This window comes from Phyllostomus hastatus, unplaced genomic scaffold (genome assembly GCF_019186645.2).
Source record: "Phyllostomus hastatus isolate PE091 unplaced genomic scaffold, TTU_PhHast_1.1 phas_contig_137, whole genome shotgun sequence".
In the NCBI taxonomy this organism is placed as follows: domain Eukaryota; kingdom Metazoa; phylum Chordata; class Mammalia; order Chiroptera; family Phyllostomidae; genus Phyllostomus; species Phyllostomus hastatus.
In genome coordinates, this window is record NW_025333583.1 from 4286582 (window position 1) to 4298257 (window position 11676).

An 11676-nucleotide genomic window follows, 5' to 3' on the forward strand; every position below is an offset into this window, starting at 1 on the left:
GCAGAGCCGATCAGAAAGGAGACTGGTGGTACCCCGTCTCCCTGGCCCCCTCTCTCTCAACACTGCTGCCATCAGATTAATGACATTTTTCAACGCTGACAGGAATGACAACCTCATGGGGAAACGAGTATGTTTCGCACTGGAGGAAAGATTAAAACAACATCAAAAAGCAAAAGGTTTTCCTATACAAGGGCTTACACACTTAACCTGCACAAAATGTCATGAGTTAATATCTTTGTCTCAGGGTTATAATTTTTCTCCTGAAAACTTTAGAGTTATTTCCAGAATTCCATCTCAAACGCCATGTGTGAATTTCAAGGTGTGCGAGTACAGTCAGCTGGGTGAGTGGAAGGACAGGGGAAAGGGGGGACCACACACTCCAGTGATGGGCGAGAGAGTTATTATTGCCCTCAAATGCCAATGTGTAACATAAATTAAGGTGTAAAAAAAAAGTTTGAGAACAACAACAAAAACCTCTAATGATTTTTCCGATGCAAAAAGATAGAACTTATAAAATGAATGATTAGAAGTATAGGTTAGATTTAGAAAGGAAATCTGAGTACAAATAATTTCTTTCAGTGGAAAACAATATTTGGTGTTAAGTTTGGTTATTATACTATTAAAGGAATTTACATAAATAAAAAACTAAGGTACGTTATATTTTTCATCACAAAAGTACTTTTGAATTTAGAAAACATTAAGTTGCACCGTGTTCCATTACAAGGGTTAGTAAATTGCTAGCTTTAAGAATTATGTTTATGTCCACACCTTTTTAGAGCACAGCTCTCAGAATAGGAACTGATTTTTCAAATGGAAATTCAGAACGCATTAGGGTGACTGTTATGTTTAAAGCTGGGACATTCTTCTGGCAGAGGATTCTTTTTTTTTTAAGATTTTATTTATTTATTTTTAGAGACGGAAGGGAGGGAGGGAGAAAGAGAGAGAGAAACATCAACGTGCAGTTGCTGGAGGGTCATGGCCTGCAACCCAGGCATGTACCCTGACTGGGAATCGAACCTGCGACACTTTGGTTTGCAGCCCGAGCTCAATCCACTGAGCTACGCCAGCCAGGGCCAGAGGATTCATTTTAAAGGTTCAACAGCACACAGAATACCTGAGCTATGCCTGTCCTCAACTAGAGCCAGCTTTGGTGTCCTTTCCTTGTCCCGAGGAAGAAAATCCAGTCGGTACTTTCAGGCCCCAGAGAGGCGCCTACCTCCTCTCCAACTCCCAAGGGGACCTCTCAGTTCCTGTGTGCAAGGGTTCCCTCGGCCAGTTTCTAGCCGTGAGATCTTAGGCAAGTCATTTAACTTCTCTGTGCCTCAATTTCTTCATCAGTAATTTGGGGACAACCGTTTCTTCTTTATAGATTTGCTGAGGGTTAAATCAATTTAGGTTGTTTTAGGACAGTTAAAACTGGTGATTAGGAGATCCTCAGTAGGAATGAACAATCATCATTATTGGCACTGGAAAGCTCGCATTCTTTCTAAAGAATTGGCATGGATAAAGAGAGGCTTAAGTTTTGTGACATCTTGTTAGTACACACACTCAGGCTTTGCAGAAGACCAAATAACTTTCAGTGAACAGTCAAAATCATTTAGATAAAAACATCTTGTCTTCAATGTCCTATTGTTCAAAAACCAAATAAAAAAAGACAAAAGGGAAACATTTCTGGCGAGGGGACAAGTTGTGCAAATTGTTTTAAAGCAGTCATTGTGTTCAGGTGGCCTGGCGCAGCCACCACAAACACGAGAGGCAGATGCAGGGAGGAAATCAGAGCCCTTTGTGGGGCCATAGAATGGATGTCTTTTCAACCAAGCAGATTGCTATCGGCCTAACAGAGTGGACTCGGGTTCCTCTCTGCCCGGTCATTTCCTTTACTCCGTGTCTGTAAGAACCACCCCGTCGGGTGTTTCACAGGATTACAGGTTTTTAGGTCAAACAGAAACCCTAGGGAACGCCTGAAAAAGCCAAACACAGGCAGTTCAGTGACGCAGGAGCTGGATGTCATCAACCCCAGTGCTGTCGGGAGTCGCAGAGGCTGTGGTGCCCCAGTTTGTGTGGATTCTCTCCCTGTGGGACCTCCGGCAACCAGGGCCACAGGTAAGAGCTTTGCTCCACAGTAGCTGACGGTTCCCCGGTGGGCCGCAGGCTCTGCTGAGGACCAGCTGCTCCTTCATCCGTTCCGGGAGCAGGGACAGCCTCCTCAAGCAGTCCAGGATGGAGGAAACCCAAGAGCCCCTGGCCATGACAGTCCACCTCCTTGCCAACTCCGGGCATGGCTCACTTCTGCAGCAAACTCTGGACCAGCTCCTGGACTGCATTTGCCCAGAGGTCCGTCTCTTTATGGTGTCAGAGAGGGTCCGTCCGGTGAAAAACTATGACAAGGGCCACCCCAAGAGGTCCCGGTTCCCGGGGATGTCTGTGTTGCTCTTCCTGCATGAAAGCCGCGGCGAGGAGCGGCTGTTCCGCGCCCTTGACTCCCTGCAGCGGTGGCCGTGGCACTGCTGCCCCGCCCCAAACATTCAGGGAAGCCTGGGTCCCTGCCTCCTTGCCCGCCAGGAGTTCTACAGTCTGGACAATCAGATGCCTGTCTGGGGCGTGAGGCAGGTGCACTGCGGCACCGAGATCCTCAGGGTGACGCTCTACTGCACATTTGACAACTACGAAGACGCCATCGGCCTCTACGAGATGATCCTGCAGAGGGAAGCCACCTTGCAGAAGAGCAACTTCTGTTTCTTCGTGCTCTACGCCTCCGAGCGCTGCGCCCTTCAGCTGTCCCTGAAGCAGCTGCCCCTCGGGATGTCAGTGGACCCAAAGGAGTCTTCCGTGCTGCAGTTCAAGGTTCAGGAGATCGGCCAGCTAGTGCCTCTCCTGCCCCATCCGTGCGTCCCCATCAGCCGCACCAGGTGGCAAACGCAGGACTACGATGGCAACAAGATTCTGCTTCAGGTACCAACTGTCCCACCTCTCCTGTCCCGTAGATGCACAGAGAATGGTGTGATTTCACATTCCAGGTGGGCCTGAGAGAGGACGCAATGTGGGGGTTCACGGGCTCGTTTGCACATCGTAACCCCTGGGGAGCTCTCAGAAACCGCCAGATCAGTCAGAGCGGAATCTCCGGGGCCGTGCAAGCCTGGGCATTTTTTTTTAAAAAAGCTCCTTGGTTCTAATTTGTAGCATGTAGTGGCACTGAGAGCCACTGATCTAGTAAAATCCCTCCATCTGACAGATGAGGAAGTTCAGACTCTGTGGGCAGACAGCTGCTTCTGGGAAAAGTTGTTGATTGACTGCTTGTTTGCAGGAAATAAGTTAGTTCATCTCTAGAGAATGGGTATATATGCCAGAAGCCAGTTTGGCATAAACGAGCAGGCGTTCCTTTTCATTTTATCCACAGACATGCAGCTAAATTCATCTTTATGCTCTTTTCAGCCATTTAAAATAAAAGAACATAGTCTCTCATGAAGTAAGTAATTCATTTTCCTCTTCTTCTGTAGGATTTATTGACGTCTCCTTTGTCATGTCTGAGTCTCCCAGCTGTGCTCACTGGGATGCTGTTCCTTCCTCTGTTTCACTAATTTCCTTTCCATTCTCCATCCCTGTCCCTAAAGCACCCCACGCTGCTGCACACGCGCATGCACACGCACACGCACACGCTCTCCCATTCCCACACTCTCACTCCCAATAGTGTGGTCTACGCTGCCTTGAAAGAACATGTACGGGCGTTTCTCAGAAGGCTGCTGCTATAGAATTGCAGGTTAATATCAGTGGTTCTGGTTAACTAAAATAAGTATCCCTCAAAAGATCAGTTTATTCAAAGAATCTGGTTTTCCACTCTCAAGTAAGCAAGCCCGCCACTGTTTGGGGTTGCTTACTATCTATCGAATGCATAATTCATTTCCATGGCATTTTTTTCTCTGTGTGGGAGAAATCCTGTTCTTGCTATCTTTTGGAATCACAGTTAGGGAGAGACACTATGTTGTCCCTTTATGAGGTCAGTCTGACCCTTAAACGCTTAATCATTTTTCAGCGATGTCTATTTTCTTGTTTCTACAGTCAGTTGAGTGACAGATGATCTTCCTGTTCATCAAGACAGTTGCTAACATTCCCTGAAACTTGAAAACATCCTAGCTCTCAATTTGGAACATCTTACAAGATTTCTTAGAGAGATGGGCTCTAAATGATCAGAATTTCTACAAAAGCATTTCAATTTATTTTTTTGGCAGAAGGGACTTTATTCTTCCTCAAGGGATTTGTCTCAATCACTCAGCATTATGTGTCTTCTAAAAATTCTTCATTCTAGCTGCACACATCTGCATTTCTATGTTAATAGTGTTGTACTCACTTCTGCCATATGGTTCAAGGCTTTTAGATGTTTTTTTTTGAAGAGTTTATTTATTTATTTTTAGAGAGAGGGAAAAGGAAGGAGAAAGAGAGGGAGAGAAACATCGGTGTGTGAGAGAAACATCGATTTTGAGAAAAACATCAGTCAGTGGCCTCTTGCAAGGCCCCAGCTGGGGACCTGGCCCACAACCCAGGCATGTGCCCTAACTGGGTTTTGAACTGGTGACCTTTTGCTTTGCAGGCCAGTGCTCAATCCACTCAGTCACACCAGCAAGGGCTAGACTTTTCTTAAAAAACAAACAAACAAACACAAAACAACAACAGTTAAAATTTCCCCCTCTTTAAAAGATTGCAGAAATGGCCAGCTGTGTGATGAAGATCACTTTTCATTTTCTTGATAAGACTTCGTTTATACCTAATGTCAATAATTAGAGGCCTGATTTATAGATTCTACATTTCTATGTGCAAGAATTATATTTTTTAGGGATTCAGCTTTCATTATTTATCCAACAGATACGTACTGATTGTTTACCACGTATTAGGCACTGCCCCCAGTACTGGAAGCACAGCGATGAAGGCATATACAACCCCTCTCCTCCAGATGCTCACGTCTGGACGAGGAGCCGGAGAAGTAAGCAGACTAGTGCAAAACCGTGTGGTGTGCGGCATGAAAGGACAGGATGCCAGGAGAGGTAGTCACAACACTAATTATGATGATAATAACCAACTTATATTTAGCACTGCTATGCCCCAGGCACTATTATCATTTAATGTTCTCAGAAGATCTTGTGACAATGATACTTAAGTATCTCTTTTTATGGGTGAGGACACTAAGGCACGGGAAGATTAGATAACTTGTCCAAAAGTTCTGCAAGCAATAAATGGCAGAGTCAATATTTAGGAGCATCTAACTCGGATCCAGTGGTATCGAGAAGGCTTCCCAGAGAGAATGATGTGTAAGCTTGGAGTTGACAATGAGCAGGAGGTTTTGGGAGAAAAGGTTAGAGGAGACATATCTCAGACAGAGGAGAAAATATTCACAAACACTGGCAGCAGGAAAGGACAAACAACGTCCGACGAATGGAAAGAACTTCAGTTCTGATCAATGGAGCTTGAAAGGGAGGAAGTGGTGGCTTCAGGCTGGAGTAGGAAGGGGCGGACGGTGACGGGCGTGGCAGGCCATCCTCCAGGGCTGAGAGTGTATCTCAGGAAGAATGGGGAGCCCCTGCAGCAGGAAGGGGCGGTGAGCACCACTGTTCCCACACTCCTCTGGCGGCAGAGTGGAGACAGATTAGAGGGCTGGGAGAGCATCCACAGGGAATCCCTGCAGAGGGCCGCTGCAGGAACCCAGCCGAGAGACGAGAGACAATGACAGCCTGCCCCAGGGCTAACACCAGCAGTGGGTGCGGAGAGAGAGGAAGATCTGAGAGACCTCTGGAAGGCAGAGTCCACGGGAATGGGTGACATCGGGGGAGATGATGTTCTTGCTGGGGTCCCGTGGGGCTAATGATGCCATTTTCTAAGACAAGAAGAGGAGTAAGTGCAACAGATTTAGTGTGAGGAGGGAGATGAGATCCACTTTGGGAATGTTGAGTTTGAGGGTCTGGGGCCTTGAGGACACTGGGTTAGATAAGTATGGAGCTTACGAGACAGAGCTGAGCTGTAGTTATACTGGGGGAGCCTTTGTCATTTTGATAATAGTGAAGGCATGGGTGTCAATGAGGTTGCCCCGGGAGAAGGGGGCGGAGGGAGAAGGGGAAAGGGCCCAGGGTAGCACTCAAGAGCTCAGAGGGAAGGGGCTCCTTCAGTGGACGCTGGGAAGGACTGGATGGACCGGAAGGAGCAAATCCAGAGGGTTGGGTTGGTAAGAAACGTAAGGAGAAGAAGACATCAAATGTAAAGGAGGAAGGGCAGCCTGGTAAACTCCCCCCAGAGCACGAGTTACAGTGAATGACGAGGAGGCCGACCACAGGGGATGTCGGCAAGAGCACTTTCAGTGGTAGGAGGGAACGTCAGTGTCAGGGGCAGGAGAAATACGGGAAGGTTACAAGGGAAAATGGATGTGGGCGAAAGTTTATCAACCGGCTCGACTATGAGGGAGAGGGGACAGAGAGCTGGTGGGGGGAAGAGGGTTGAAAAAATGCATTTTTCATGATGGACAGACATGACCAGATTTCATCACTGTCAGCAAGGAGGAGGGGATCTATCTATCTATCTATCTATCTATCTAAGAGAAAGAGATTGAACAAACAAGATCATAAAGTGGGAGAAAATGAGTAATCGACAGGGTGGGGTCCCCAGGAAGGCAAAAGTCTTTGGGGGGACTGCAAAGGTTTACTTTCATTGTGGATCGGATGGGAAAGTCGCAATGGTGGAAAACTGATAGAGCTGCTAATTAATACTGGCTTTTGTTTTCTCTGTAATCTAGAAGGTGAGACCACCTGACGACAGGTAGGGGCAGGTCATGCCACTGGTTAAGGACAGTGCAGAAGGTTGGAACCACGGTCCTGGTGAATGGAGAGAGGTGCCTAAGGAAGCAGCAGGACAGGCAGGTGGCCGCGGCGGAGTTGGAAGTCACGTGCCTTCACGGTGGCTCCAGGCTGAACAGCTCTGAGTGTCCTGTCAGTGGCCGGGGGGTATCCATTCAGAAAGTGTGGGCGGGCTGATGGACCCAGGGTTGGGAGGTCTGGAGGGAAGCTGTAACAGAAAAGGAGCAGAGCAGGGAGTTGGAGGCATTGGAGGTACCAGTGATGGTCTTCAGACTCAAATGGGCAACGGAAGGCAGTGAAGACAAAAGGGGCCGAGGAGAGAACGAGGAGGGGGCGATGGTGTTCGAGAGCAGATGTGACGGGAGAGCGGAGGGCTGGCACTGAAGAGCGGGCGGTGGCCCGAGCGCGCCAGGTCTAAGCCGAGTCCGTCAGAGGTGGAGCGTTTGAAGGTGACCGGGCCCAGCGGAGGGGCCGTGGTTCTGGGGGAGCAGAGTTGAGAGGGAGGAGGCACCGGGCCGGCTCAGCAGGGCCCACTGACCACGGCTCCAGCTCAGACAGGCTCTTCCTGGAGGCCCTGAGATAGACGTCTTGGGGTCGTTTGTGGCTTCAGGACCAATTTTGTTCTGATCTGAGATTGACTTGGAGGGTGAGGGGAACTTACTCAGGCTTCTCCTTCTGTTCATGGTTGTTAGATATGAAATAAAATCCCCAAGAAGCAAACTTATGGATTTCCCCATTTTTACTTCTGGAAAACAAAGACAAACAAACAAATAAAATAAGAGACCTGAGCAGTGTTTCTTTAAATATCTCAGATACATTTATTGTTTTGCTGTTGAAAACGAAGTCTTGGAAGAGAACATTTTTTCACGTTTCATACCATACTTTTAAATATAATCAATTAGAAAAGGAACCCTAAAAATAAACTGTCAACACCCAATGCTGTCAAAGATGAGGAATAATAGAAACATTCATTCATTGCTGGTAGGGATGCAAAATTGTACAGTCACTTCAGAAGGTAGTCTGTCACTTTTGTGCAAAGTAAACCTCCTCTTACCGTAAGATCCAGCAGTTGCTCTCGTTGGTATTTACCCAAATGAGTGTAAAAAAACTTAGGGATTTCCTCCATGAGGCTGGGCAGTCCAGTGCCAACCCTGTACGATTTCTGAATGTGGGAATAACTGTGCCAGTTTCCATTCCCACAAGAAGAGGCTTCATGGGCTCCGAGCTAAAATATAACGTCAGCTGATTCTCCAGGAAACAGAGGTGGCAGCTCAGGCCTTTGAAGGACTGTGCTTATTGCTTTTGTTCAACTCAACCGACTTACCGGATATCGGCAATGGGTACAGCTCGGCAGAGGGTGACTGGAACGTAGTCTGTTCTCAGCACTTAGTGAACAGAAAGCATGGGTTACGTTTGTCTGTCTTTTGTTTGTCCGACAGATCCAGTCGAATCCAGGACTCGGTGTGAGGAACGGCACCTCCGGAGCCGACACGCGCCTCCAGGCCTGCAGCAGGGTGCCTGTCTCCACAAGGAGGGCCCTAGAGCTGAGGCGGCAAAGGAGCGGGGGCAGGAGGTCCAAGGTGGTTTCTCTGGAATTCCCTGAGCCCAGGGGGAGCCCGGCGTCGCAGGGCCCTAGTGACATGTTGTGGAAGAGCCCTGGCGGCTCATCCCAGGTCAGCGGCCAAGCCACAGATGCCCAGCTGCCTCTGCATTCTGCCCACCTTGAACCCAGGGCCAGAATGAAGGCCTTCAGTCTGAAAAACAGCTTTGAGAAGCTGGAGGCAGAGACCAACGTTGACACAGGGTGTACTGTGGTCAACTCTGAACGCAGGCAACCTCTTCTGAGCAGATTCCCAAGGGATCCGCACAGCAGCCAGCCGCCACTAACCTCCTCCTTAGGGGCAGCTACCTCCAGACACAACAGACTCTTGAAGGAGAGCGTCCGTCCTTTGTCACTTGCTGGCCAAAGGGAACTTGGTGCAAGGCAGATCATTTCAAAATGTCCCCTTCATCTGCCAGTTCAGGGTGAAGAAAAAGAAGGAGAAGAAGAGTTCTTTATATAGGGTGAAACCAATGTGGTTTTCTAAGACACAAGATCACGTACAATGTTCTAGACATGCGGTACTGTTTCTTGTTTATCTGAGGGGCCCAAATGCTAGCCAGGAAGAGGTCTGTGTGGCCTTTATTTCAAATGTTCAGAGTCTAACGGTGCTGCGAGCGGTTGTGTATTTGCCATCACAGCCACGGTCCTAAGGGAACACAGCCAACGCACGCACGGGGAGAAAGCCCAGGCCGCGTGTCCTGGGAGACGTACTAACCCAGCTGGGAGTGTGGAGATCAGCACCAGTCAGGATAATTGCATTGTATGCAAATGCTTCGAATCTGTTCTGCGATGTTGATTAGTGTTTGTAATTTGGTTTTAATTTTTACTGCGGTTGCATAGCTCATGCCCTGGATAGCATGGACTGTTTATGCTTTAGTGTTTTTTAATTTTTATGTGACCTCCTTTTGTAACTGGGCCCTGGGCACCACATCCCCTCTAGTGATTGTGCCTTTAAAGTTGTTTGCATCTGGAATGAGTTAACATGCAAAGTGTTTTGAAACTTAGGAATAATTAATTTTCTTTCCTGTTTAATGAACAGAAACACCGGAAGCCAAAAAATCAGGTTACAAAGGAAAGCGAGGCTGTAGGTTTTCCTGCTCTTCCATTTCTCATGTTTCTGCACCACTCCAGGGGGACCAGAGGTCCGCGTGATTAACCAGAGGGGAACACAGCACGATTTTATGGCAGGATGTTTGCATCGTTTGGGTTACAGAACAGGACTTAGGTTCATCTGGCCATGTCTGAATTCCTAAATTCCTTTGCAATATTCACGCATGCATTCATTCAATGAACATTTACTGGGCACCTACGTTTAACTAGCACATTGATACACGGTATACCTGCATTCTGTGGCCGTCAAATCAGAAGTCTTCATGGTTTCACCAGTGTGATGATAAATCTATTCTATCAACTCAAGAATGTATTGAAGTCCAAACTTATTCCTCCAGGAACTTTTCCACAGCTCATCTCCACATTTGCTGCAGGAGGATGCGGTGAGCATTCACAGCCTGCAGATGCAGACTCAGCATGCTCTGCATTGCAGTTACAATCACAATAGACAGATTTTCAATTGCTCATAGGCTGCCTTCTTTTTGGGTGAGTCTATACCCACATTTTTAAAAAAAGTTTGAGGTCTATGTGTTTTAGTTCTTTGATAAGGTTATTCCTTTGTTTTATATATATATATATATATATATTTATTTTTCAATGACAGTTTACATTCAGTATGATTTTGTATTAGTTTCAGGTGTGCAGCATCGTGGCTAGACAATCATATACTTTACAAAGTGTTCCCCTCTAAATTTCCAGGACCCACCTGGCACCATACACAGTTACTGCATTATTATTGGCTATATTCCCTGTGCTGTACTTTATGTCCCCGTGACTATTTTGTAGCTACCATTTTGTACTTCTTAATCCCTTCACCTTTTTCACGCAGGTCCCCAAACCCCCTCCCCTCCAGCAGCCACCAGTTTGGTTTTTGTGTCTGTGAGTCTGTTTCTGTTCTATTAGTTTATATTGTCCTTTAGATCCCACATATTAGTGAAACCATATGGCATTTGTCTTTCCCTGACCGACTTATTTCACAGAGTATAATACCCTCTAGGTCCATCCACGCTGTCGTAAATGGTAAGATTTTCTTCTTTTTAATGGCTAAGTAATATCCCATTGTGTATATGTACCACAGCTTGATAAGGTTATTTTACTCTACGAACTTCCTTCCCAAGAGAGTTGACACGTAAGATTACCAATGATGACTTAGCCAGATCTTTTGGAGACCTGGTTACTTACCACATCCAGTTGGGGAGAAGGGTGCGGTCAGGCCTGTGGATGAGCCTTATGGCAGCAAGACTGGACCGAGTTTGGGGTGCTCTGCCCGGCTTAGGATACAAGTGGATGACGGTTGCTAACGAACAAAGACATGACTTTTAAATGGACATTTTTGGTTTTTACAGCATCAGTATATTCTCATTCTTATTCTCTTTCTCTCCCTCAGATTAAAGGTCAATCTTAGAAAATGGAATGAAGAACTTGACTTCGGTATGTTTTTTCTGTAATAGCATTTTAAAAACGAAAGTCTTATTTCAGTTAAAACTATTGCATTGCTTTGAAAAGCACAGCAGGGGGACGTGCTGACATTTCTTTCCCACCTTTAAGAGCTTGCCTGCATTTCTTTAATGCAATCCATGGGTAAGAATACAAGTACATGGAAATCATAGGGAATGTTTCAAAATTTCAACAGCTACCTTTCAAAATTGGCTTGTAAAATAACATACTCTTAAAACATCACCTGTGCTATCCTACTCAGCATAGGAACCCAGTTTACAATGTGATAGGGTGGAAATACCAGTGGGCGAGGTGGAAGAGGCCCAGGTTTTGGTTTCAAGCTTTAAAATTTACTGTTGAAGTGACCTTGAACTGTCAGCCTCCGTGATCCTCTGTTGCCTTGTCTACTGTAATGAAACGTTGCTAGAAGAATCAAGATTATGCATATGAAAGCATCTGGATATTGCCAGGCATTATAAACATGCAAGATAGTATTAGTTCATGGTCCTTCAAACTCACATTTTTAAAATGTCATGGCAACAAAAGACTTTTCGAGACAAGTTTTAGTAAAATCAATGATACAATGCAAAATCCAGTGACATAATGATTACAAATAAAAGAACTCTTTCTAAGATTATTAGTATGTTTGCCACTTATTTTCATCTATCAAAGAGGAAAATTATAGATAGAATT

At 46.3% G+C, this 11676-nt stretch overlaps 1 protein-coding gene across 1 annotated transcript; it reads left to right on the top strand.

The window, feature by feature from the left end:
* Positions 1 to 2182: 2182 nt before the first annotated feature.
* Positions 2183 to 9086, top strand: FAM124B (family with sequence similarity 124 member B). The gene is made up of 2 exons (XM_045855275.1): positions 2183 to 2952; positions 8273 to 9086. The coding sequence occupies exons 1-2, from the start codon at positions 2221 to 2223 to the stop codon at positions 8894 to 8896; spliced, it is 1356 nt and encodes a 451-aa protein (XP_045711231.1). The 5' UTR covers positions 2183 to 2220; the 3' UTR covers positions 8897 to 9086.
* The last annotated feature ends 2590 nt before the right edge of the window (positions 9087 to 11676 follow it).